The 26,919-nt window shown below is 37.5% G+C and overlaps 2 protein-coding genes across 3 annotated transcripts in view; one reads left to right on the forward strand and one right to left on the reverse strand.

The window, feature by feature from the left end:
* The window catches only part of CPR143 (cuticular protein RR-2 motif 143), a 7,128-nt gene extending 3,483 nt beyond the window's left edge, over positions 1-3,645 (forward strand). The window contains exon 2 of the mRNA XM_028311043.1: positions 3,346-3,645. Coding sequence (XP_028166844.1) covers positions 3,346-3,552 — 207 coding nt within the window. The 3' untranslated portion in view covers positions 3,553-3,645. The remainder of the gene's footprint in view (positions 1-3,345) is intronic.
* Positions 3,646-12,773: 9,128 nt separating this feature from the next.
* On the reverse strand, positions 12,774-26,893 carry pall (F-box protein pallbearer). Of its 2 annotated transcripts, XM_028311038.1 has the most exons (11): positions 26,644-26,893; positions 25,206-25,251; positions 24,004-24,085; positions 22,900-23,020; positions 21,576-21,665; positions 20,586-20,688; positions 18,295-18,410; positions 16,465-16,552; positions 15,746-15,835; positions 13,998-14,114; positions 12,774-13,268 (listed from the first exon to the last, which is right to left on the reverse strand). In XM_028311038.1, exons 1-11 carry the CDS (start codon positions 26,749-26,751, stop codon positions 12,988-12,990), a joined length of 1,242 nt encoding a protein of 413 aa, XP_028166839.1. In that variant the 5' UTR covers positions 26,752-26,893; the 3' UTR covers positions 12,774-12,987. The 2 variants fall into 2 exon arrangements, with proteins under 2 accessions (XP_028166839.1, XP_028166838.1); XM_028311037.1 differs by lacking the exon at positions 24,004-24,085 and having other exon boundaries at positions 25,124-25,251.
* Positions 26,894-26,919: the final 26 nt, after the last annotated feature.

Below are 26,919 nucleotides of genomic sequence, written 5' to 3' on the forward strand. Positions count from 1 at the left end.
CCCCCCCCCCCCCCTATAGAAACTTCGCGACCCCCCAGGGGGTCGCGACCCACAGGTTGAAAAACACTGCTCTAAATAAATGTGTCATTCAACCAATCAAAATGTTTGCAGCTTTGCTTGAAAAAACGTGTTTTGAACTTTATAGCAGGGTTCGAAAATATCCGATATTTATTATAAATATCAAAATATCGGATATTTATGATATATATCCGATATATATCAACTTTGATATATATCAATTTTGTATGAAAGCTATACTATTATTTTATTGTATTATTTATGAATACTATTGCATATGTGTTACATAAACATGTTTTTAATGTTTTTAAAACTTAAAATCAGACAAATAAAGCAAAAACATAAAATCTTCTTTTAAAAACGGTAAAATCAACTAAAATAATAAAAATCTTATGTCAAAAGTACAAATATAGTATCAAATTTTAAAAATTGATATATATCGTCAAAACCGGCTTGATATATATCGGATATATCCGATATATATCTTGATATATATCCCTTGATATATATCCTCGAACCCTGCTTTATAGCACCATTAAAATGATACCGTATTACCGTAGTGTTACTAGTGTTGTAATATGATATTATTATTACGATGTAACTCGTGTGGCAGCCCTCATAAAAAGCATTGTTTTGTAACTGCAAGGTTAGCCATCATCATACGAACAACGTCAAGCTAAAATTTATGGCCTCTTATGTCATTGTACAGGTGTTATTTTGCCACAAAATTGTAAGACTTATTATGCTGTAGCTGTGATTAATTAACCGAAACAAAACCATTCTGTAACAGTCGCATTATCTTTACTAACAAGGCTGAGAATGTTGTAAATATAAAAAATATTGTTTTAAGATGTAAAAACTAATTTTTTGATAAAAAAATAGTCGTGAGATTGCGAGGACAGAGTAAAATCAAGGCATAGTTAATGCTGGATTGTTACTTGTTTGTACCTATGTGGTAATAAGAATTAGCTACCATTTTGATGAAAATCTATTTCTTTTGAATTGTATTGTATCTCTCCTACTTTTTTAATCAAAATAATATATTAAATTCAAAACTACTAGGTTCACAAGCTTTATTTCAAACTACCTACCTACTTAATAATCAAATGCAGATTGTTTGTGATTGTGTTGTTTATAAATTGCTTAAACTTAGATATCTAATAGTTAAATTATCTTTTAAGGAAACCAATAGACACCATGTAATTTATTAAACAATTTATTAAAATTACTAATTGATATTATAACTTTCATGTGCATGGATAGTTAACCTACTTATAAATAAGTAGTAAACACCATTATAACCTATTTAATTTATATTATAACATAATGGCGCTCTACCTGTCGAAACCATTTAGTTCAACATAATATTACTTAACGCGTTGATTGCCCATGTTATGTAAACTAACTTTATAATTTGCATTAACTTATGGTTCATTATAATAATTAATTAATTAATTATGTACTTCCGTTCTGTTAAGATTCTATCTTGATATGGATATAAACTTTCTTAACGTAATTTCTTAAATATTGGTGTTCTTTGATTGTTCCAAAACCTAATAAATATTAAAATGAAATGTAAACTCTATTTAACGACTCTCAAGGGACTGAGAATTTTTGACCTTATAGAACCCTCTATAAGGTCGATCACAAAGGTGATCAAAGTGGACAAGTGTTGGTAAAAACCTCATTTCTATAACCACGGACAATCTTGTGTTTTGTACATTGGAATACGATTGACACTTCGGATAAAATAAAGGAGTTGTGATGTTGATATTCTGCTTGTTATTACTCTGTTTCTAAAACCAAGCGACACTTTGGTGTCCTTTGATCACGCATGGATAAGACCACTTTGATCACCTGTGTGGCCACTAGCCACCAAAGGCACCAAAGTGTTGCCTGGAATCCAATTTGATAATCGTGATCAAATTCATGTAATCATAGAGAAATAGACCTCTTTAAATGGAGTGTGAACAACAACCAACAACCAACAAAGTTTTCGACGTTATACAGAGTGTGTCGTTAAATCGAGTAACGTTATAAAGAGTTTACACTGCAAATTAATACAATAGGGTAAACAATGTAGTTTATGGACACCACTTCAACTTTAAATTTTGTCATTGTCACTTAAATTCTAACACCGATTTGACATGTTTTATGTCATCTACAGAAATGAAAGTTTGTAAAATAGCTTTTGGGTCAAAAACGGAAACGTATGATGAGACCCGCAATTTTTTTATTATTATGTAAGTAACAGAACAGAATGATAGAGTATGGTGAATTTATAGTTTTTCGCTCTACACTAATGCTACGGTAATTCAAATTCTGATAAAATTAAATTAGAACTTAAAGTAAATAAACTGGCTGAGGGTGACAACCTCTTTGGCAATACCTTTCTTTCAAATAAAACTTTTTCTATTCTATTCGTTGTTTGAATAATGATAGAGTCCATTCACACATGGGGCGCAGAAATAGAAAAAAATACGTAAAAAAAGCAATCTTGAATAAGCTCCAATATTGTCTTATATTCTAGTAGATACTTTTGAGCGGTTTTTTATCTTAATTCATGTTGTACCTACGTTAATCTGTTGTTTTACAAAATAAAATAAAAAAAAAACAAATAAAAGTACGGGGCTCCTTAGAAGTATGTAATTTCCTAATGGTAAAAATATTGATTGTATGTTAATATTGTTGTATTCATCGACACATAAAATTTCCTTAGGATATGCAAGGAAATCGATTTGAAAGAATTATGATTACTAAACTAGTTTGTAACGTAGTAGTTAATTAAAAATAATTGTTCCGCTATTGTGCTAGTACAAATTTTAGGTTAATTACTCAATGAAGAAGTAATTACAGGCAAAGTAATTTATTGGGGTATTGAAAATTTGTTTTTACGTCGATATTCTGGATCATTTTACCTACTTATCGTATAATTTTGTAACTGGTAGGTAGGTATCATGATGTCTTATGGACCACCATATTGTCTGACATGGCTCAGTTTGACCGCTATCTTTGTGTCCTCCAAAATTAATAAATCATATCTAATCTAATTACCGATAATCACATTTCTTTGATAGACAATGGCAGCCAGCAATGTCCCGGTGACTCTTAGCATAGTGCCAACTCGATATAGAACAAAAAGCCGACAATCATCTAACCGAATTCGACTACCGAGGATTTGTCCCCACGCTGTCCAGACTAGTTGAAGAGGCCTGATGTTCGCATATTTTATTATGTCCTTTGCCTTTTACTCCACCCACAGGAATTCTGGGAATACCTGAGTCTAGCTAGAAAGTACTTTACCTTAATATTTCTATTCTATTCCAGCTCCACTACGCCGCCAACTACGAGTTCGGTTACCGTGTGCGCGACGCACACAGCGGCAACGACTTCGGCCACCAAGAAGCGAAGCACGGAGACAGCACGAATGGACGATACCACGTGCTTTTACCCGACGGAAGAATGCAGAAGGTGCAGTACTCGGCTGGACCAGAGGGATTCCACGCGGATATTTCTTACGACCACTTGCAATAGAGGTTGGTTTGAAAGCTTACGCTCGTATTCACAAACGATGCTTGCTTAAGTGAAGCAGCAAATCGAACGCACAGCGTTGAATAGAGTTCTGTGATTGGCTCGTGTGTCACCCTGTGCGTCCACGCGCACTGTGAGTCCTCATAGTAATGTTTGTGAATACGGGCGTACCTAAGTAACTTGTTGAAGTCAACTTGAAATAAATGAAATGGGTTTTTTAATGTGTTGAAGGCGACCACAGACTGGCAATAGGGTATAGTGTACCCTAGTCAATTGACATACTTTTTTAGAACTGTCAAATAGCTCCCACAGATTTTTGAGTAGGTACCACAGACTACAGAATTTTTATCGGCCGTTAGTTTGGTCGTCTTCCAATTTGTATGAGGAATACCAAATCGGTGTAATGTGCGTAATTCCATAGGTACATATTTACTGATTAACAGCCCGGTTAAACTATCGGCCGACAAAAAGTCTGTGATCTGCGAGGATTTTTTATATGACAAAGGTTTCTGTAACTAAAACCTATTTAAAATTGTTCCAGAGATATCCTAGTGGATATGTGTAAAGTGTAAACTATTTATTTGTATATTACAATTGTGATTTGTTTAGTATAGTTTATATTTAGTTAGTTAAGTATAAGAAAGCAGACTCATTTAGGTACAAATAAAACTAAAATCAATACGATAATTTATTTATAAGTTGGTAAATTATGTGCCTATGAAGTTATGAAAAATATTGAAAAATGAAAGTAGTTTTTCACGTTTCATTCATGAATGTAGTAAAAAACTATGTTACATCACGAATATCAGCAAAGAACGAACACTATTATTTCTAAAACTTACTCTAGAACTACAAAAAGTACTGATTTTGCACAAAAAAGGTTAAATTGCCGTTACCACTGAAAACAGAGCACGTGACACGTGAACACCACAGATTAAAAGTCACTGGCCGTAAATAAAAGATGCAAAAAAGAAAACAATTTTCAAAATCCGAACGCACACTCGACGACAGCGGAGTCCACTTTAGAAATGGCGCCAAAGAAAATGGCCACCATATAAATACGTTTCCCGCCCAAACGCAACGATCATTACGGAAAGTGAAAACTGAAAGCAACGCCATTAAAAGATAATTCTGTTGTATTAATATGTTTTCTAGAGCAATATGTAGGTACTAATATAACTTTCACATGTTAATAAACTGACAGTTAATTACAATAAACAATGTTCTTGGCCCTGGGTTTATTTATGAGTCAAAAAGTTATCTAATAATGTTGTTTCTGGCCTTATGGGCTCAAAAAGTGCTAAAGATATTTATTAAATTGTCCCTTCTGTAACTTTTTATATCTAAGAACGTCTGTTGATGTTTGAAAACTCAAATTGGAAATCAAAGATCAGCAAAAAGCGCAAATTGGCTATTTTTATGAATGAACGATTGTACACGAATCAAGTTCGAATGAATGCTAATTTTCTACATAGCTACATCAATGAAAATCATGCTAATTAATGTACATGTACATGTCATAGACGAAGTTCAGTCGTGTTTTTTAAACTAAGTTTCTTGAGTTGGAGTCTTTATTCATTTTGTGAAGAAGTATAACAAATAAACTAATATTAAAAAATAATGTTTTTAGATAAAAAAATCTTATCTAAAAATCTCTAGAAATTCTTTAACTTAATTGCTGAAAAATACTTTGACTAACTTCATTGCTGAAAAATACAAGCTGGGTTGCACCATCTTACTTTAACTTTGACAAACGTCAAAAATCTGTCAAGCTCCATACAAAAAGCACCGGTTATCCTTAAAGTTACGGTCAAGGTTAGGTGGTGCCACTTAGCCAGTATCCTTAGTAAAAAAAAACTTAAAACTAACATTATGTTTTATGATAGGTAAGTATGTCATTTGAATGGCATTAGCTATCAAAAACTGTTCGCGTCTCTACAAATTAGCACTAAGCTATTGGAATAAGCAATGTCATCGCTTTACTACTTCCCATACGTTTCCAAGTTAAATTGCAATTTGTTTCTGCACAACCATTGCATAATCGAAGAAAGTTTGTCAAAAAGTGATACCTACTTTTGACATTTCCGAAAGTTTCGCGCCATTCTGAGGTCAACAAAGGCACAGATAATAAATCTTTGTCAATGTCATGATAGAAAAAGAATGGAACGTCTATCGATTTCGTAAGAGGTTTGTTGAAAAAAAAATAGTTTTTTTTAAGTCTACAGAGTTTATATTATTTGTATGGAAATGGTAAAGCAAGTAAACAAACAATAACTTAAATTCAAAGCCGGTTAAGCCTACAATTTAGTTTGCAATAAGTAAAATCTATCTACCTACTTAGAAAGTTAATTAAGTGCTTTAGAACTACAGAATACCTATTCAAATGAAAGTTAATTTAACTCTTTATAACTTACAAAGTTGATTTTGCATACAACAGTCACAATATTTCACTAAAACGTACCTTTGGACACAAAACTTTTGGTAGAGACAAAAATCTGTTACGTAAAACTTTCGAAACGTATTAAAATTTTAAATACATTTCCTTATCACGAATTCGTATCGTATCGGCCAAATCTACGAAATTTTGACGTTTCCAAGACAAACTTGAGGTTTCTTTTAGATAATTGGATAAAAATTCATTCGCAAATATTCATTATAGCTTAAGTACCTACTTGCGTAACCTTCAAGTACGAATGTACGATATTTACAATTTCTAAAAAGTAAAAAAAATAGGTACACACGCAGTAATTCCTACTTTTTTATCGTTGCCGATCAAAAACAATTAAAATACTTAATTATAATGATTTATTACAGAAAAATCTAATTGTAAACGTCAAAATTTTAAACCATTAATTATTTACAAATACAGTCTAATACAAAATTATAATTAAAAGTTAAACTTTCTCCGAGAGATTTTTAAAGTTACAATGACCTATAAAGAATAGACAATAATTTCATATGTCATCATTATCATCATGTTAGATCCAAATGATGATTATTGATGACAACTGATAATTAATTATAAAATGTTGATGATGATTTATTGTTTAAAAATCCCCGGTTTCTGAATTGGTGATTTTTATCTCGGTCGTGATCATTTTCTACGTAACTATAAAGTCTATTTTCGACAGTGAAGCCTTGATCACACGTACCGATGGCGAGACAGTAAAATGTTTACTCGGCCGAGACAGTTGGGTGAGCGAGTCACATACTCGAGAGCTCGGCCGAGCACTCGGCGTAATGTTCACACACACCGAGTACTCGGCCGAGAGCACTGTCTCGCCCGTTTGCTCGGTACTTGTGATCAAGGCATTAGCCTATTTGACGCTAATGCCTTGATCACAAGTGACACCCAAAATAGCCAAAAAGTTCCCAACACGTCTTTGTTACAATGGAATAAGGTGGTGTTGTCAGCTTTTGGCCATTTTGGGTGCCACACACTATTTACGCCGACAAACTATTACCTAAATCAACTTTGAGACTTCAAATTGAATAATCTCCAGTCAATTCAGAAAAGAAAATAGGCTTAAGTTCGGACTTAAGTAGAAAATGAGCTTTTTCAAGCTTAAAATCGCAATTCAGAAACCGCCTGTAGAGATGTATTTTGTAACTTTTTGGAGGTAAACTTCTAAGTGTGAACAGCACTGTATTGATATTAAATAAAATAAATAGTTCAATAAATAGTTTTTGGGGAATGCTCGATTACCAATGATTATAATGATCGATTAACTGAGACGTTACACGTACGAAAACGATCTCACGAATTGCAAATTAACAAATTAAAATTATTTAGGTAGGTACTTATTGAACACGAAAAGTTGTTTGCTCAAGGTTCTAAAAAGCACGACATATGTTACTAATTGTGAATAACTAAAATAAGCTAATAAATTGCAGTTAACGTACAATCTTTAAGAGTCAAACAAATGACTCTGAAAATAGTTTCCGTATGTGTGAGGACAATATTTTTACTTACCTACAACACTGAAATGTGAAAGAAAAAAACATACCTACCTACCTACCGACACAGAATAAGTAATAGTACAGGTACAGAAGGATTACTCCGCAAGACGATTTAAATAAATGCGAGTCTTGCTACGACGCGATACAGTGGAATTCAGCTCGCACAGCACTACGTACCTACAATTTTATTCACCTACAAGTTTTGTCTCTTTCTATCGCGTGCCTCTGAACTCTTCTTACGCTGTTAGGGTTGCTGTCTAGTGAAAAAATAATTAATCTAGGTACTTATTTGTAATGAGGTACGTATGTAGGTAAGTATGCATTCATTATGGAAAACCTTGGGAGAGGCCTTTGTCCAGCAGTGGACGTCATTTGGCTGAAACGAACGAACGAATTCTGAGCAGTAGTCATGGTAGGTTAGGTTCCTATACTATCCTAAGAAATATTGATTACCTACATGGCCAACATACCTTTCAGCATCTTTGGGAAGCGAAAAAAAAAGATAAATCCGGTAGATTAAATATTGCGTATAAAAAAGTTCATCCCCAATTTTCCACCCTTGGGGGTGAAATATTTTCTTCAAATTCGCATGAAACCACCCTTTTGATAATACCTATTCAACAAAAAAATAATCGTTTAAATTGATTTATAATCGGCGGAGATATTGCGTATAAAAAAGTTCATCCCCAATTTTCCACCCTTGGGGGTTGTTTTTTCTATTATTAAATTTAAATGGGACCACCCTTGAGGTATTACCTATACGCCGAAAAAAGATTTGTTCAAATCGGTTCATAATTGGCGGAGTTATCGCGTAACAAACATAGAAAAAAAAAACATACGGGTCGAATTGAGAACCTCCTCCTTTTTTGAAGTCGGTTGAAAATATATTAAGATTTTAGTTCTCGAAAGTATCCGCTAGGGGCGCCGTGTAATCTGTCATACATTCCACGTAATTTTTTACGCAATCGCTAGCAAGCAGACCAAATGTAAACTGTATTAATCCAATTAAGATAGGATATTGGTATCCCAAATAGACTGGACCCTGTGACTGGACCTAAGGACATAGTTATTTTTTGTCACGAAAATAAAGAATATCTGTTTATTAATAGACCGAAATCCACCAATTTGTGAATAAAACCATAATTTTTACGAGTAAAAGTGATGTTATTCAGTTTCTTACTCTATTTTACATGTTGGTATGACAACTTATATGAGCATAATTAAAACATACAATTGAGAACCACCTATTTTAAAGTCGGTTAAAAACATTTAGAAGACAATTAACTCCCTGTATGAGAAGTGGGTGAAAAATGTATTAAATAAAATATTGCGATTTTCACATTCAAATAAAATATAATATGGCGTCACATCGTATCATTTGAACGAAATCTTTTATCTTTTATATCTAAATCTATAACTAATACTTAGTCAAGTGCATTTTATACTCGAATATAATATAATAACTATAATATAATAAGATATACAGTTAAATATAGGGTAAACACACACATTACGATTTTAAGCTTAATCTTTGACACAGTATAATCCGTACAGAAATTGTGCATTAGGTCTTGTTCCCACGTTGACGTCCCGTTTTTAGCAGGAACTGTTTTTTGCTGGATTCCGTTTAGTACTACGTGTTTTGCGTTCACACGAACATCCCGTTTACAGTGTCCCGCAAAAAAAACTAATTTCAGACACACATAAGGGCCCCGATTACGCTAAAAAATTTCAACTCCAATGCGACTGGACAACAACCGAACCTCAGCTGTTTGACAAATCCGTATCGCGGTGTCGTTTTGACAGCTAGTTAAAACGAAGTTGAAATGTAGACGGAGTATAACTGCGCCTTTACGTAAAAGCTGACAGAAAGCTACTTTTTATCAAACGCAAGTCAAACGCTTCACAAACATTTGCTGTGTTTAGTAATTTTAGTTTAAAAATAAGGTGTTCGGAGTTTTAATGGAAAGTGCATAAAGCGCGTGAACTTTACCGCGATACTGAATTGCACTTCAGCTGGAACGATATTGAAGCGCAAGTCGCACGCGACTGGAGTTGAAACGCCAATGAATTGGATATATGTATTACAAATTAGCGCAATCGGGCCCAGTTTTTCGAATCATGCAAAACTGGATTACAACGAGCCTTTAAACTTATTGCATAATTACAACCATTTCGTACAAATAATTATAATTTATCAGTTAATCTTAAAAGATATTACAAATATCGTACGTACGAGTATTTCGTGTTAAAAACGCCCTTAAAATTTAATTTCCAGTTACAAATAACAACCTTATTTCTTATGAAACAAGTTACAATATCCTTTGCAAATGCGTTTACCCTAAGCAAGCACTCAATAATATGACCTTAATTTAAATAAAAACTGTAGTTTTAGATATCCCGCACACTACAGACTTTTAGTCGAGCGATAATGATTCTTTTCGCGAATGAAAAATCCGCCAGATGGCAATACCTAGACGCGAGGTCCAAATGCTGCATGATTGGTTATTTTTGACATGACATTGACAGATATGTCAAAATCCACCAATCACGCAGCAGTCAGACCCCACATCCACGTCCCGCCATCTAGCGGATCTTTCATTCGCGAAAACCCTCATTAGGTCGATTTATAATTAGTATGAAGAATCGGCCGATACCAAATTAGTGTAATATGCGGACTTCCATACAACACAATGTTCATACTGACCAAAAAACCAGGGATGTTAAGGATATGAAGTTTCGGTTATGGATACGGTTATGAAATCATTTCGGATTATCCGAAACTTTCGGATAATTTCGGTTTCGGATATTAAAATTTTTAAAATGTAACATTCAAATAGCAAGATGCTGCGCGACCCACATAGCCACTTTATGTACAAGATAAGGTTAAAACAGGTGGGGATATTAGATGATGCTAGGGAATGCCAGACAAGTAACAAATATTAACAAATATTAAGATTTAGACTCCGCCTTTATCCGAAACTATCCGAAACTTTGGAATCGGTTACGGATGTTTTTTTATTTCGGATATCCGAAAGTTTCGGTTACGGTTACGGATATCCATAACATCCCTGCAAAAAACCCGACCCAACTATCGGCCAACAAAAAGCCTGTGGTCTACGACTAAGCTTAAAGTTACAAAATAGCGGTTATAGGCGGAACATGAAAGACTCGAAATTTACTTAATTTTTATCATATTCCTTTCTCAATAAATTATTTTTTTAATTCTCAATTCTTTGCAACTTGCCACATTGTGAACCTTAGTACTTTATGTTAAGGTCCAAAAATGAACATAGTAAAGCTATTTAATTTTAGAGACGTATGCAAGGAAAACTTGTAGTTTATCTGACAGATAACTTCCTAAAAGATATTATCAGGGACATTTATCAGGCCCTTTATTTTACACCTATGAAAAAACGGTTCCCTATTTATTCAGGATTTTTATGAGAACACTATGTATTTTATGATAATTATTAACAAAATAGGATTTAGAAATCTATAATAAACCATCCAATTTCTTATATTACAAATTGCATTTAATGAGTGTGTTAGCACAATTAAAAACTACTTATGTATGTACTCCAATAAAAACTATAATAAAAATAATCCAGTAAAACGCGTCAAACAGTGTTTTAATGAAACAAAGAAATACACTCGGCGTCAAATAAATCGCACCTCCCGCGACATTTACTTTTATTTTATTCTAACACAAACATGGTTCTCCACCAATATTGGTGTTATTTGAAAGCCCAATAAATCAACTTAAAGAAAAACACATTTAATTTCTTAATAAACGATTAACATGTACCATAAATGTGACTTGAAAAAAGCCAATGTTGCGCCTCACCTCTGGGACTATTTAGACCAATTTTTGTGGTTATGAAACCAAATAATGATCTCACGTGTCCTCTTTAACAGATGGATAGCGATTAATCCCAATTTAAGTTTTATAGCCATAAAAGTTGGCTCAAGCGTAACTACCTGTCGCTTTAAGAACACTGGATCCTTCAAAAAATACATTTTTGGGGTAAAAACCTTTTCTTTAATGAAATGAAGTTTAGAACTAGGCTTTTAAATGGTGCCAATATTAGTGGGAAGTGGGTATGCATACGTTTGAAAGTGCTTGTACTTGTGAAAGTATTTATATAAAAACAAGATATACAGGGTGGAAACGATAAGTGATATCACTCGATTATTTCTGAACTATACAAGATATCAAGAAACTTACGAGCAAAAGTATGGAATCAAGTTTATAATATTACCTTTAAAATGGTACCATTTTTATTTGTCTTCTATTAGTCATTTAGTTTCTGTGATCGCTCGAAACAAATAGGGTGATTCCACTCTTTTGCTCGCAAGTGTAGTATGGAAGCTGAAAATATTGAATTTTCAGATAGATCCTGTTTATTCTGTAACCTATTATTGGTACCGTTTGAAAGAGCTCGTGAAGCGCTGTCAGGATCAGTAACCAGTTTTTCGATATCGTGTATAGTTTAGAAATAATCGAGTGAGATCACTTATCGTTTCCACCCTGTATTACAATCTCATCCAATACCACCCAAAATTTATGGCATTTTATCCATTATTTGTTATATTAATAGTAATCACGATTTATTATACAATTTAAAACACCATACACCAAGTCCCATACAATTTCAAACATTTGTCGGCCGTTTGGTGTAGTGGTTCAGAACGGACTACTATGCCGAGAGGTCCCGGGTTCGATTCCCGGCCGGGCAGAAATTGAAATGATGAATTTTAATTTGTGTGACGGGTCTGGGTGTTACTATGTTTACTATGTATGTATTTACAAAAAAAAAAGTATTTAAGTATGTTTATATCCGTTGTCTAGTGCCCATAGTACAAGCTTTGCTTAGTTTGGGACTAGAAGCGTAGTGTAAAATGTCCAAGAATATTTATATTTTTATATTTATATTCATTTATGTTGTTTGTTGTAATTATTGGTGTCATCTAACCAATTGTAATTAATTTACCAATAACTAATAACCAATACGTTTATTATTTAGTAAAAATTACTTACGGACTTGTCACAAAAGTGTATGATGCCATACATTTGTAAAAGCAGTAGTAGATATTTTAAAACTAGCATTTGTTTCTTGCACTCAATTTCAAACAAATCCAACGCAGTTAAACTTAGGCCCAGAACAGACGGTGAAACGCAACTGCAACGAAACTGCAACTGCTAGTTACTTTTGAGTTGCATCTAAGTTTCTGCCATAGCGTCCGTTGAGAGACCACACATGACGCGACCAGTTTGAAACTTTCAGTTTCAGTCATCAGAATCATCACAAAGTTGCAGTTTCGTTGCAGTTGCGTTTCACCGTCTGTTCTGGGCCTTAGTGGGCGTTTCATTTTCGTTTCACTGTTGATTACTCAAATTCCGTATTTCCTTTTTTATACCGACTTTGTTACACACTAGTCATGTGTATAATGCCATACATGTAAATGGGTTTAAAACTAATCCAGCTTCTGTTTCTTGCACTCAATCTCGAACAAATCCAACGCAGTTAAACTAACTGGGCGTTTCAATTTCGTTTCAATGTTGAGGTTACTTAAATTCCGTATTTCTTTTGTGATGCCCCGTATTTTGGCCATTGTGCACTGGTTTTTTTTGTTAATGGATGTTGGTGGGTCTGGATTGTCGTCCATTTTGGATTTCTTCGGGGGCGGTTCGGAATCCTCTTCGGATAGACTCGGCAGTTTGATGAGAGGCTTCCGCGGTTTGATGTTTGGCAACACTGGAATGGAAGTTTTTTTTAATATAGCAACATTTATTTATGACATAGATTTTTGTAAGGAATAATTCGTAAATACAAATTACTAGATGGATAGATTTTATGTTTTATTAATGAGAGGTTTCCTTTTGATGTTTGGATCGCTACGAAGCAACTTATTTTCAATATTGACTTAATGATTTTTTTTTATGAATTTATGTGGATTAAACAGCTGAGCCGAGTGGAGGCCACGTATCGCAAAATGTAGCGTGATACATCCACCCATAAGGTGGACCGACGACCTCATAAACGTAGCAGGAAGGCGCTGGATGCAGGCCGCTACCAACCGTGCGATGTGGAAGTCATTGGGGGAGGCCTATGTTCAGCAGTGGACGACCTATGGCTGAGATGATGATGATGATTAGTATAAACGTCAAAAATCTGAACGTTCAATATAAAAATAGCTACTATCTCCTGTGAGTTTATTATCATACTTTAAATAGACTTCGGACGCAGGTCGGCCGTAGTAAGGACAATCTGTTCAAGTGGGGATTCTTGGATGGCTGAAACTTGGAGTGCAAGTGTGGTTTTGTTCCCCAGTCGACGAAGCACATTATGTCGTGCCCTGAGTGCCTAAACGACTGCACGCAGGAAGATTTAATGAAGGCTACTGACAACGCCACTCTTATGGAGATTTGGGTTGACACTGTATAGGTTTGTTGTCGACACGACAAGAAGAATAATCATACTTACTTTTGGCCTGACTCCGTTTGGAAGTCCCGATGGGCAGGACCGAGAGGTCCAGCTTGATCTGGCTGCCGAAGTGCCGCAGCGGCTGCGCCGATGTTGATGCGACGTCTGCCGATGTGCCTGTAAATAACAATGGCAATATTATAGTTACATAACATTTTAAACAATCTATATATATAAAAGAAAGTCGTGTTAGTTACTCCACTTATAACTCAAGAACGGCTGAACCGATTTAGCTGAAAATTGTCAGGGAGGTAGTTTAGAGCCAGGAGAAGGACATAGGATACTTTTTATTGCCATTAAGGCGGAACAAAGTTCGCCGGGTCAGCTAGTAAATAGATAAAGATAAAAGGTAAGAGTAAACTTTTTGCCGTGTGGTGACGACAGAGTAGAATACATTTGTCACCAACCCCTACTCTTCCCGCGGGTGTCGTAAGAGGCGACTTAGGGACTACACATCAAACAGAGAACGGCTCTCTGAAAAACATCTACAGGGTGGAATTTTGTAATGCCACCTGGAGGGAAAGTACTCTTAACACTGCAGATAGAAAATTTTACTGAAAGAAAACATTCCTTTATTTTTGAAAAGAAAGGGAACTGCATTCAAAGATTTTCGATTTTTTTTCGAAAATTCAGTACCATTACATGCAATTTTCTGTAACATAATTAAGATAATTTAAGATTTCATGTTTTTCCTTTCATTTGATTTATCAAGTTTGTTAGAGAGATTTCATCCTTATACTTGACCCTAACGATCGATGTAATAAAAATACAGGGTGTAATTTTTAACACATTTTAGTTGGTTCGATTCTAGGGTGTGGCAAGCAAATTTTTGGAAATCTTTGAATGCAGTTTTATTTCTTTTTAAAAATAAAGGAATGTTTTCTTTGAGAAAAAAATTCTATCTATAATATTAAGAGTACTTTCCCTCCAGGTGGCATTACAAAATTCCACCCTGTATATTGTTGACATTCCACCAGCTCGCACTAAGCGTTTCGATGACTCTTTTATAATGCGAACAGCTAGGGACTGAAATTCGCCGCCTGCTGCTGTCTTTCCTGAAGACTATAATCCGGGCCTTTTCAAGGCGAGAGTGAACAGGCACTTACAGGGCAGATATGTACCATCCTAGACCGCATCCCACTTAACACCAGGTGCGATTGTGGTCAAATACCTGCCTTGTTATACATAAAAAATCAATCTTTTAAACTGCGATCTCCAACCCGCCTGCCAAGCGTGGGGATTATGGCAAAACCCTCCACTATAGTGGAGGAGCCTCATAGTCCAGCAGTGGGCTGTTGATGATGATGATGAAACTTTTTTAAATATAATAAACTTGCTGACCCGGCGAACTTTGTTCCGCCTTAATGGCAATAAAAAATCCTATGTCCTTCTCCTGGCTCTAAACTACCCCCCTGACAATTTTCAGCTAAATCGGTTCAGCCGTTCTTGAGTTATAAGTGGTGTAACTAACACGACTTTCTTTTATATATACAGATAAACATTATTACTCTTGGATATTTTACATAGCGGCATCTAGTTCTAAACTAAGGCGAATAATGCAGAAACATGCAAGCATCATGGTTTAGGACAAATCCGGATAAAGAGACAATTATGCGACCAATTTGGAATAATTGGGAGAGGCCTATGTTTAGCAGTGGACGTCCTGTAGCTGAAATTATGAAGATGATGATGATGATGAAAGAGAGACTAAATGACCTGGTGATGATTATGATGATGAATTAACTTACCAGCGATAGCTTTCCCTCCCACTGCTTGGTTTGTGTGAGTGAGCTCACTGTACTTAATATCACATTCTTCAATCCGCTTTTTTAGCTCAGCTGAAACAAATACACAGTGTTTACTTCTACAAAATTAAATAATGCAATTTGGACATTAACGTAGCCACATAAAAGAAATACAAAATCGAAACAGCACAATTTTAGCGGTCATATGATATTATCGCTAAAGTGCGGTCGCCCTGCAGATAGAATTTCGTCCAATGACCCCAAGCTACCCATCCTTATCGCTCGCGCGAAATTATATTGCTGTCGCGACTGTGCGACGGGCGCCCGCAGTGAGTGTGCGAGCGCGACAGCAATATAATTACGTGCGAGCGACAAGGATGGTAGCTTGGGGTCATTGGACGAAATTCAATCTGCTCGGCGACCGGACTTTAGGAGGCAATCTTTCTCAGACAACCCAGAGGACAGTTTTTTTAAGCATCTGTCCTTCTTTTTTTATGCATGACAAGACAGGTATTTGACCGCAATCGCACCTGGGTGTTAAGCGACATGCAGACTAGGATGTGACTGATGATGATTCTGATGTGTCGTATACTAAATGCTTGAAACTAATTCAGTTCTGACGGGTCACGACAACAATCTGGTTTAAACGGTTACCATACAAAATGTATGATACCCCAGTGTGAGCTTGATATGTCGCTTGTATAAGTGTAGGGGTTCCTTACCGATGGCCCCCTCGTGGTCCCGGCTCTTCCTCGTGAGATACCTGATGACCTTGCGCTGCCTCACCGCTACTTTCTTGTATTCCTCCATCTGCAAACACAAATCATACAATAAGATATATTCATAGGGTCATAGATAAAGATATATTCATATATTTAGTCTAAACAAATAAAGATAATTTTGATTTGATTTGATTGAGGGATATAGAGAGATGTCAACTAATGCGCCGAGTTCGAAACTCAGTGTCGCATTAGAAATTCACACACACAAAGTAGTCAAAATATGTGCTAATTATCCACTGCGGTATCAGTACTCAACAGTCGAATAATCTTTAGTACTACCAGGCCTGTTCATCTCCGCGAGTTTACATCGAAAACAAAACACGCACTATGGCCCACCTACAGGATACTATTCGACAAGGCCTCACATACGAGCGAACATTGGAAGAAAATAAAGAAAATGGTGTACTAAATACTGTGCAGTATTTAACTGCCTAAATAATAATAAAAACACAGAATGTACTTTTTTAAGTTGCCTCAAGACACTGAGAGGTAAATAAGTAGTTAATATAATTCATGCTAAATCATGTATTTCCTCCGCCATTTTCCGCAGTTTGGCACCTCACGTCACATCATTTTACCGAAGTCAGCCCTATGGCTTCGGCGCAGTACCGATCACTGACGTTTGTCAACAAAATGGTGCTTGACTCTTGAGACAGGCTAAATTACACCATATTGTTAATGACATTGAGCATACATTTTATTAAATTATTTCGCGAAGTAAAACTTCTGTACGTAGTACTTAATATTATTTTGTGGTACTACGCAAGCAATGTAAGCTGTTTACATTATGACGTCGCTGCTGTCATCATTGCTGTCGCGAGCAATGTGTTCTGTTTTTGGGCATATTGCTGCGACACCGGCCACGCCCCCTTGTCACATCTACCTTTAGTTTCTGTGATCTGTGGTTTCAGCCAAATGATGTTCACTGGATAAAGGCCTTGGATTTCTACAACGAACGGTCCTGCGCTGCCCGCATCCAGGTACTTCCCGCGACCTTCATAAAATCGTCGGTCCACCTAGTGGGGGGCCTGCACATTACATTTTCCGGTTCGTGGTCGCCACTCAAAAACTTTCCTGCCCCAGCAGCCATCAGCTCTACGAGCTATGTGCCACATTGTTTCTGTGGTCTAGTGGTAAACGTTACCACTTGCTTCAGACCCGCAGAAAATGCCCCCACTCTGGGAATATAACACTTAGTCTAGGCGCAAACCACCGTCTTTTAGTTGGCCTCACTCGATTATTTCTAAACTATACAAGATATCGAAAAACTGGTTACTGATCCTGAAAGTGCTTCACGAGCTCTTTCAAACGGTATCAGTAAATAAATAGGTTACAAAATTAACTGGATCTATCCGAAAATTCAATGTTTTTAGCCTCCATACCAAATGTATGCCAGCCACACAATATTAGAAGTGTATTTTTAAAAAATTAAATAGTTAACCCTTAAAATGAATTCGTAAATTGCATTCTTATTTAAAATTATTCATGGAAAACATTGGTTTTAGGCTTTACTTGCTATAACATTATCAACACATGAGTGCCATGACTGTGGCAGTACTAAATGTATGGAAGCTGGAAACTTTGAATTTTCGGATAGATCCAGCTTATTTTGTAACCTATTATTGTTACCGTTGGATAGAGCTTGTGAAGGACTTTCAGGATCAGTAACCAGTTTTTGGATATCTTGTGTAGCTTAGAAATAATCGAGTGAGATCACTTATCGTTTCCACCCTGTATAGCTCTATGGCTGAAACGAACGGACGGACATACCTTCTTAAACACCTTGTTGTAGTGTGCCGCGAGGTAGAGAGACAGCTTGGCGTTGAGCACGGATCGTTTCCGCAACGCTATGATCTCGTTGCGGAGCACCAGCGGACCCAACACTGTTGCTGGGAAGGAAAATGTTTACTTCGTTAACAAACAATAGGGCATTTGCCACCACCAATAGGCTAGTTTCCAAAAAAAATTTTTTTATTCCGTCAATTTTAATATAAAAAACTATTGGACACGTATATTTTTAATTGTCAATCAAACAAATAATTACAAAGTTATAGTGCGTTGAAGTTCCGCGCGACGTCACAAAGTGCTGCACTTTTACGCACTCACTGACGTCACGGGCCTTTTCTTTAGAACTTTGGTACGCTTAATCTCTTTACATTTTCATTAGTTTTAAACAGTGAAAAATACGTGTTGAGTAGTTTTTGATAAGCTAACTGACGAACTAATTAAGACTCTTGCTTTTTTACCCACGAAACATCCCTACGTACTTTTTAAAACAGTCAAAACGAGACTCTCCCATAGATTTTGTATGGAAATACTAGCCGGTGACGTCAATATTTTATCAACTCAATTAAACTACTTTTTCAATTACAATTCAACCATAAATCTTAATTCTTCTTCTTCTCTTTAATCTAAGTGCCCATTTTAAAAACAGTAGTGCTTTAGAATTATTGGGGAGCGCTGGCAAATACCCAATTAAATAGAATTTGAGGTAAGTGCAAAATTAATGAGTGTATCTGTCTGTGTAATAAGTAAGTGTTTACTACGGCCACTCTCAACACAAGTTTAATTAACTGTTTTATCTAAACTGTGGTAAATGATGCTGGTGTTGAATTTAGATAATATTGGTATATTATTACTATTTATTTGCTACTGTACTTCAATACTGTTTTTTTACCCAAATAAATAAATAAAAAATAAATAAATGTCGTCGGTCCACCTTGTGGGTGGACGTCCCACGCTGCGTTTTCCGGTACGCGGCCTCCACTCCAGAACCTTGCTGCCCCATCGGCCGTCAGTTCTGCGTACTATGTTCCCTGCCCATTGCCACTTCAGCTTGCTAATCCGTCGGGCTATGTCAGCGACTTTAGTTCGTTTACAGATCTCCTCATTTCTGACTCGATCTCGTAAAGAAACACCGAGCATAGCCCTCTCCATAGCACGCTGTGCAACTTTGAGCTTCTGTATAAGGCCATCGCGCTCGCACACTCACTACTGCCGCCAGTCGCACAGTCGCGACAGCAATATAATTACGCGCGAGCGATAAGGATGGGTAGCCTGGGGTCATTGAACGAAATTCTATCTGCTCGGCGACCGGACTTTACCTTATATTAAAGTCCAACTTACAATGCGAAGGCTTCGCCACTGGTTGGGGCACTGATTCCTGCAGCATTTTCCTGAACGCCAACGATATCTTGTCATCGAAATGCTCTATGGCCATGCTGGATATGTCGCGCAACTCTTGTGGTACCAAAACTAACAAATCTTAACATTGTAAACCTTACTACCTTATTATTTTGTACCAAAAGACCATACCAGGTCTTAGCATTCTGAACCCTACTAAAGTCCGGTCGCCGAGCACATAAAATATCGTCCAATGACCCCAAGCTACCCATCCTTATCGCTCGCGCGTAATTATGTTGCTGTCGCGCTCGCACACTCACTGCGGGCGCGCGTCGCACAGTCGCGACAGCAATATAATTACGCGCGAGCGATAAAGATGGGTAGCTTGGGGGCATTGGACGAAATTCTATCTGCTAGGCGACCGGACTTTACCTTATATTAAAATATTATTATTGTAATAATAATAATAAAAGTCCAACTTACAATGCGAAGGCTTGGCCACTGGTTGCGGCACTGATTCCTGCAGCATTTTCCTGAACGCCGGCGATATCTTGTCATCGAAATGTTCTATGGCCATGCTGGATATGTCGCGCAACTCTTGTGGTACCAAAACTAACAAATCTTAACATTGTAAACCTTACTACCTTATTATTTTGTACCAAAAGACCATACCAGGTCTTAGCATTCTGAACCCTACTAAAGTCCGGTCGCCGAGCACATAAAATATCGTCCAATGACCCCAAGCTACCCATCCTTATCGCTCGCGCGTTAATGTATTTCTATCGCGCTCGCACATTCACTGCGGCCGCCCGTCGCACAGTCACGACAGCAATATAATAACGCGCGAGCGATAAGGATGGGTAGCTTGGGGTCATTGGACGAAATTCTATCTGCTCAGCACCGGACTTTACCTTATATTAAAGTCCAACCCAACTTACAATGCGAAGGCTTGGCCACTGGTTGCGGTACTGATTCCTGCAGCATTTTCCTAAACGCCGGCGATATCTTGTCATCGAAATGCTCTATGGCCATGCTGGATATGTCGCGCAACTCTTATAGTACCAAAACTAACAAATCTTAACATTGTAAACCTTACTACCTTATGTTAAAGTTCAACTTACAATGCGAAGGTTTCGCCACTGGTTGCGGCACTGATTCCTGCAGCATTTTCCTGAACGCCGGCGATATCTTGTCATCAAAGTGCTCTATGGCCATGCTGGATATGTCGCGCAACTCTTGTAGGACCAAAACTAACAAATCTTAACATTGTAAACCTTAGTACCTTATGTTAGAATTCAACCAGGCCTATTCATCTCCGCGAGTTTACATCGAAAACAAAACACGCGCGATGGCACCCTACAGGATACTATTCGACAAGGCCTCACATACGAGCGAACATTGACTCACGCACGCGTGTTCTTGTGTATGATGGAAAAAATAAAGAAAATGGTGTACTAAATACTGTACAGTATTTAACTGCCTAAATAATAATAAAAACACAGAATGTACTTTTTTAAGTTGCCTCAAGACACTGAGAGGTAAATAAGTAGTTAATATTATTCATGATAATTCATGCTAAATCATGTATTTCCTCCGCCATTTTCCGCAGTTTGGCACCTCACGTCACATCATTTTACCGAAGTCAGCCCTATGGCTTCGGCGCAGTACCGATCACTGACGTTTGTCAACAAAATGGTGCTTGACTCTTGAGACAGGCTAAATTACACCATATTGTTAATGACATTGAGCATACATTTTTTTAAATACCTTCGCGAAGTAAAACTTCTGTACGTAGTACTTATTATTATTCTGTGGTTCAACTTACAATGCGAAGGCTTGGCCACTGGTTGCGGTACTGATTCCTGCAGCATTTTCCTAAATGCCGGCGATATCTTGTCATCGAAATGCTCTATAGCCATACTGGATATGTCGCGCAACTCTTGCAATACTTCGTGCGCTCGCGGCGGCGTTTTGGTCGTTTCCACTATGGAGAGAACGCGGCGCATTTCGTCTATCACCTGGAAATTTTTTAAATAAAATCAGGTCATTTAGTGCTCCCAAGCTGTAGGAATGAGGGCTATCGTTTTAGCGGTCACCAGTTAGCGCCACTGTAGAGTAAGGTCCTGTCACTTGCTAGTAGCGAAGACAGTGGCACCAACTGGTGAGCGCTAAAGTGGTAGGAGGACTATCGTATTTGCACTCATCAAGATGGCGCCACTGTAGAGTAAGGTCCTGTCAATCGCCAGGGGTGCCAATTGTTAAGTATAAAAACGATAGCCCTCATTGAAAAGCAGTGTGTATTTCTCCAGCTTTATTTGTATTTTTCCGGGATAAAAACACAAGAAAAGGAATCGCTACGTCAATGAGGGTTTTCGTGTACGAAAGATCCGCTAGATGGCGGGACGTGGATGTGGGGTCTGACCGCTGCGTGATTGGTGGATTTTGACATATCTGTCAATGTCATGTCAAAAATAACCAATCATGCAGCATTTGGACCTCGCGTCTACGTATTGCCATCTGGCGGATTTTTCATACGCGAAAACCCTGATTCAACCGTATTCTGTTCTGCCTTGTCCCAATCACATCTTTCACTCACTCCCTTACGTTCCGTTTCACACTCTCACACTAAATTCACACTATCTTTTTCTTGCGTTTTTTCTGGTCTATCTGTATTTCAAAGAATAAGTTCCTCCCTTTTTTACTAATCGGGATAAAGACTGATGTTTTTGGGATTTGAAACTATCTCTAATACACCAAATTTTATCAATTAGTTGAGAATTTATAATATTGGTAGGGAAGTACGGATTATAACATTTATGCATAGTGATAGGTACACTTTTTATTTTATTGTTAAAAACATAACCTTTCTTCTATCTAATGCCTTGCAACGAAACGAAAGGGAGTCGATATTTTGAACAAAGGCTGTCTAATTCTTCTTATGCAGTCTCAAAAAAAAAACTATTTGAGAAAGTCAAAATTCACTTATAACTTTAATTATCTCTGGTAACAAACTATAGTCTGGTCCGGGAGCACGTAGAATTTTGTCCAATGACCCCAAGCTACCCATCTTTATCGCTCGCGCGTAATTATGTTGCTGTCGCGCTCGCACACTCACTGCGGGCGCGCGTCGCACAGTCGCGACAGCAATATAATTACGCGCGAGCGATAAGGATGGGTAGCTTGGGGTCATTGGACAAAATTCTACGTGCTCACGGACCAGAGTATACCAGATAACATTAAAAGATATCTCACCTTGCCAGGTATGAAGCAGCAGATGCCGTTGTCTATGAACTTTGTGTACGTCATGTTAAGCATCGATATGCGAGTTTCTAAGGAAGTCAAGATGTCACTGTGCCGGGCTAGCGGGTGGTATCTGAAACAGCATTTGTTATTTCATTAAGACTGAGTAACTTGTACTAAGTGCCTACTTACTTACAATACTTACACCCGTATCAGGCCTGTTCATCTCCGCGAGTTTACATCGAAAACAAAACACGCACGATGGCCCACCTACAGGATACTATTCGACTAGGCCTCACATACGAGCGAACATTGACTCACGCACGCGTATTCTTGTGTATGACGGAAGAAAATAAAGAAAATGGTGTACTACTGTGCAGTATTTAACTGCCTAAATAATAATAAAAACACAATTGTCAACAAAATGGTGCTTGACTCTTGAGACAGGCTAAATTACACCATATTGTGGCGCGGTTGGAGCGCGGGCCCGCGTTCAAATTTGGTGTGACACACTTCAAAGAGTTTCTTGTATTACAACTTGCGCGGGCCCGCATTCAAACTGCGCTGCTACTGCCCCGCGTTTGGTCTTCCCAAGGCTTTAATGTCTGATGCATAAATGAGTGTATGAGTGAGGTACCTGCGCTCTGACTTCCTACGAGGCAGTTGTGCTTTCACCGCCTTGAGCGCAAGCGCATGACGCCGCTCGATGAGCAAACCCTCAGTCTATGTGTTTTATGAATTTTATGAATTTATGAATTTCATCAATAAACGTCGCGTTAAGATCCGTGTCTTTTTATTTTACTTGAAATGGAACGCGAAAGTTTAATTATAGAAGAGTATAGTAACTAAGTGGTCTTACTTAAGTGACTAGTGAAGACTGAGTGACCCTAAAACTTCTAGACTTTCATGCTCTACTATGACTAGTAACCCCAATGACCCCAAGCTACCCATCCTTATCGCTCGCGCGTAATTATATTGCTGTCACGCTCGCACACTCACTGCGGGCGCCCGTCGCACAGTCGCGACAGCAATATAATTATGCGCGAGCGATAAGGATGGGTAGCTTGGGGTCATTGGACAAAATTCTACGTGCTCACAGACCGGGCTTTACTGTACCTGCGTTCGGACTCTCTGCGAGGCAGTTGTGCTTTCACCGCCTTGAGCGCGAGCGCATGACGTCGCTCGATGAGCACGAAGCCTCAGTCTATATGACTAGAAGAGTAGTAACTAGTGATCTTAGTGACTAGTGAATTCTGAGTGACTAGTAGACCATGAGTGTCTAGTGCCCGTTTTCACCATCAATCCCTAATTTTTAAGGAATTTTGTTTTTATAGGGGTCACTTAAAAATTTGGGACTGATGGTGAAGACGGGCATCGAAGTCTTAGGCCCAGAACAGATGGTGAAATGCAACTGCAACGAAACTGCAACTTTCTGATGATTCTTATGAATGAAACTGAAACTGAAAGTTTCGAACTGGTCGCGTCATGTGTGGTCTCTCAACGGACGCTATGGCAGAAACTTAGATGCAACTCAAAAGTAACTAGCAGTTGCAGTTTCGTTGCAGTTCCGTTTCACCGTCAGTTCTGGGCCTTAGTGACCAGTAGAATCTGAGTGACTAGCTTAGCAGATCCTGACTTGAGTGTACAGTCTGAGTGATTACTGTACCTGCGTTCAGACTCTCTGCGAGGCAGTTGTGCCTTCACCGCCTTGAGCGCAAGCGCATGACGCCGCTCGATGAGCAAACCCTCAGTCTATGTGACTAGAAGAGTATAATAGAAAGACACGGGTCTTAACGCGACGTTTATTAATGCGGACGACGCCAGTCTGCTTGTGACCACGGCTGCAGCATAGCAGCCGAAACGTCAAGCCATGAGTACATGATATAACTCATCAATAAACGTCGCGTTAAGACCCGTGTCTTTCTATTTTAGTTGAAATGGAATGCAAAAGTTTAAAATCTTATAGAAGAATATTGTAACTAGTGGTCTTACTTAGTGACTAGTGAAGACTGAGTGACTAGTAGAGCATGAGTGTCTAGAAGTTTCAGGGACTAGTAGAGTCTGAGTGACCAGCAGTCCCCCTAGACAAGTTGCACTTTTTGATAGAATCCGTCAAAACTCCATACAAAATAAGGCTTTTCAACCTTTTTTCGACTGGTTTGCGATTATTATATTCACTTTGTCTAGACCCACAGAACCTGAGTGACTTGAATTACAGTCTGAGTGACTACTGTACCTGCGTTCGGACTCTCTGCGAGGCAGTTGTGCTTTCACCGCCTTGAGCGCGAGTGCATGACGTCGCTCGATGAGCACGAAGCCACGGTTTAGTAACCGCATGCCCATCTCGTTGAAGGTCTGCGATACCTGGAAAATTTTATCAGTTAAGCAGTGTGAGAGTGAAATGATTGATATCAGTAGAGTAGACAGATCTAAATCATAAAGCAGTTTAAGCGTGATAATGTTACTTTATGAGTAGACGGACACTACAGACGCGAGACAGGAGTTACTTTTGGCATGTAACTGGTATGGATTTAAAAACAGTCATTTGACAAAAAGTCGAAATTAAATGTGAAAAGTTTTGAGGTTACCATCTATGAGCCTCTAACAATACAGTTTATATTACACTAGCTTTCCGCGTGGAATTTTGTCTGTCACAGAAAAACTTTATCGCAAGTGTCCCTGTTTCAAAAACCGGGATAAAAACTATCCTATGTCCTTTCCTGGGACTAAAACTATCCCTATGCCAAATTTCTTCAAAATGGGTCCAGTGGTTTAGGTGTGAAAGCAAGACAGACAGACAGATTTACTTTCGCATTTATAATATTAGTATAGATCTAGTTTCCTGGCAATCAAATAATCAATTTATTAGCATGCCTTAGACATGCCTTAGAACTGATGCATTGAAGATATGATTTAAACTAGAAAAATCATAATTACATACTTACCCAAATATATTATTTTACTAGCTTTCCGCCCGCGGCTTCGCCCGCGTGGAATTTTGTCTGTCACAGAAAAACTTTATCGCGCGCGTCCCTGTTTCAAAAACCGGGATAAAAACTATCCTATGTTCTTTCCCGGGACTCAAACTATCTCTATGCCAAATTTCATCAAAATCGGTTGCGAGGTTTAAGCGGGAAAGCGTAACAGACAGACAGACAGACAGACAGACAGACAGACAGACAGACAGACAGACAGACAGACTTACTTTCGCATTTATAATATTAGTTGGGATGATAATATTTCAAATGTAATTGATCATCATCATCATCATCGAACAAATCAATAATGAATTGTGCATCATCTAGTTAAGACTCTAGTCTGAATTCAGTTCAATGTTAACTGGAAGAGATACCCTCTGACCGAATATTATTAAAATGCAGTTTTGCATAGCATTCAATTTAATAAATATGATGTAAGATAACTACCAATTTCATAGTACATAATCTATCTTTTGTATGCTAACACTTCTGTGCCAAAATCTTGTAAGAAAGATAGGTAGCTGTTTAAGTGCCTACTACATTTGCAGACACATATCAATAATAGTTCCGGTAGAGTAATTTTCCGATAAATCAGTAATGCTATAAATAAAATAGGTAACAGAACAGTGAAGAACAAAACGAATTAAAACACTTTGAATTGCTAGTTTGAACAGGGTCTTACAATTAAATTACGTGAATATTTCAAATGCACATTACTTTTGTAATACACTAATTAGCATTTCATGCGATCATGTCTTTAATTACAGTAATATCTTACCAATCTATTCTTTGCGATATCATCATACGTAAGGTATGAAAATATTTTTTCTAACACCACCACAGGAAGATTGATGAGATTAAAATCCCCTGACGATATGATATCCATGTTTATAGCACTATCACACACTATTTTATGCCATTAATTTGTTATTGCAACGATAAATGCACTAATGTTTACACTTTTCATGAAAAGCAATGGAAGCAAGTTCTTTCTTCTTCGCTTCGCGACGTTTCTGTATCTGTCATTCGCTCGCAGCTTCTAGTAGATCGCGGT

This window comes from Ostrinia furnacalis, unplaced genomic scaffold (assembly GCF_004193835.3).
Source record: "Ostrinia furnacalis isolate ACB-3 unplaced genomic scaffold, ASM419383v2 OfSCF3149, whole genome shotgun sequence".
NCBI lineage: Eukaryota > Metazoa > Arthropoda > Insecta > Lepidoptera > Crambidae > Ostrinia > Ostrinia furnacalis.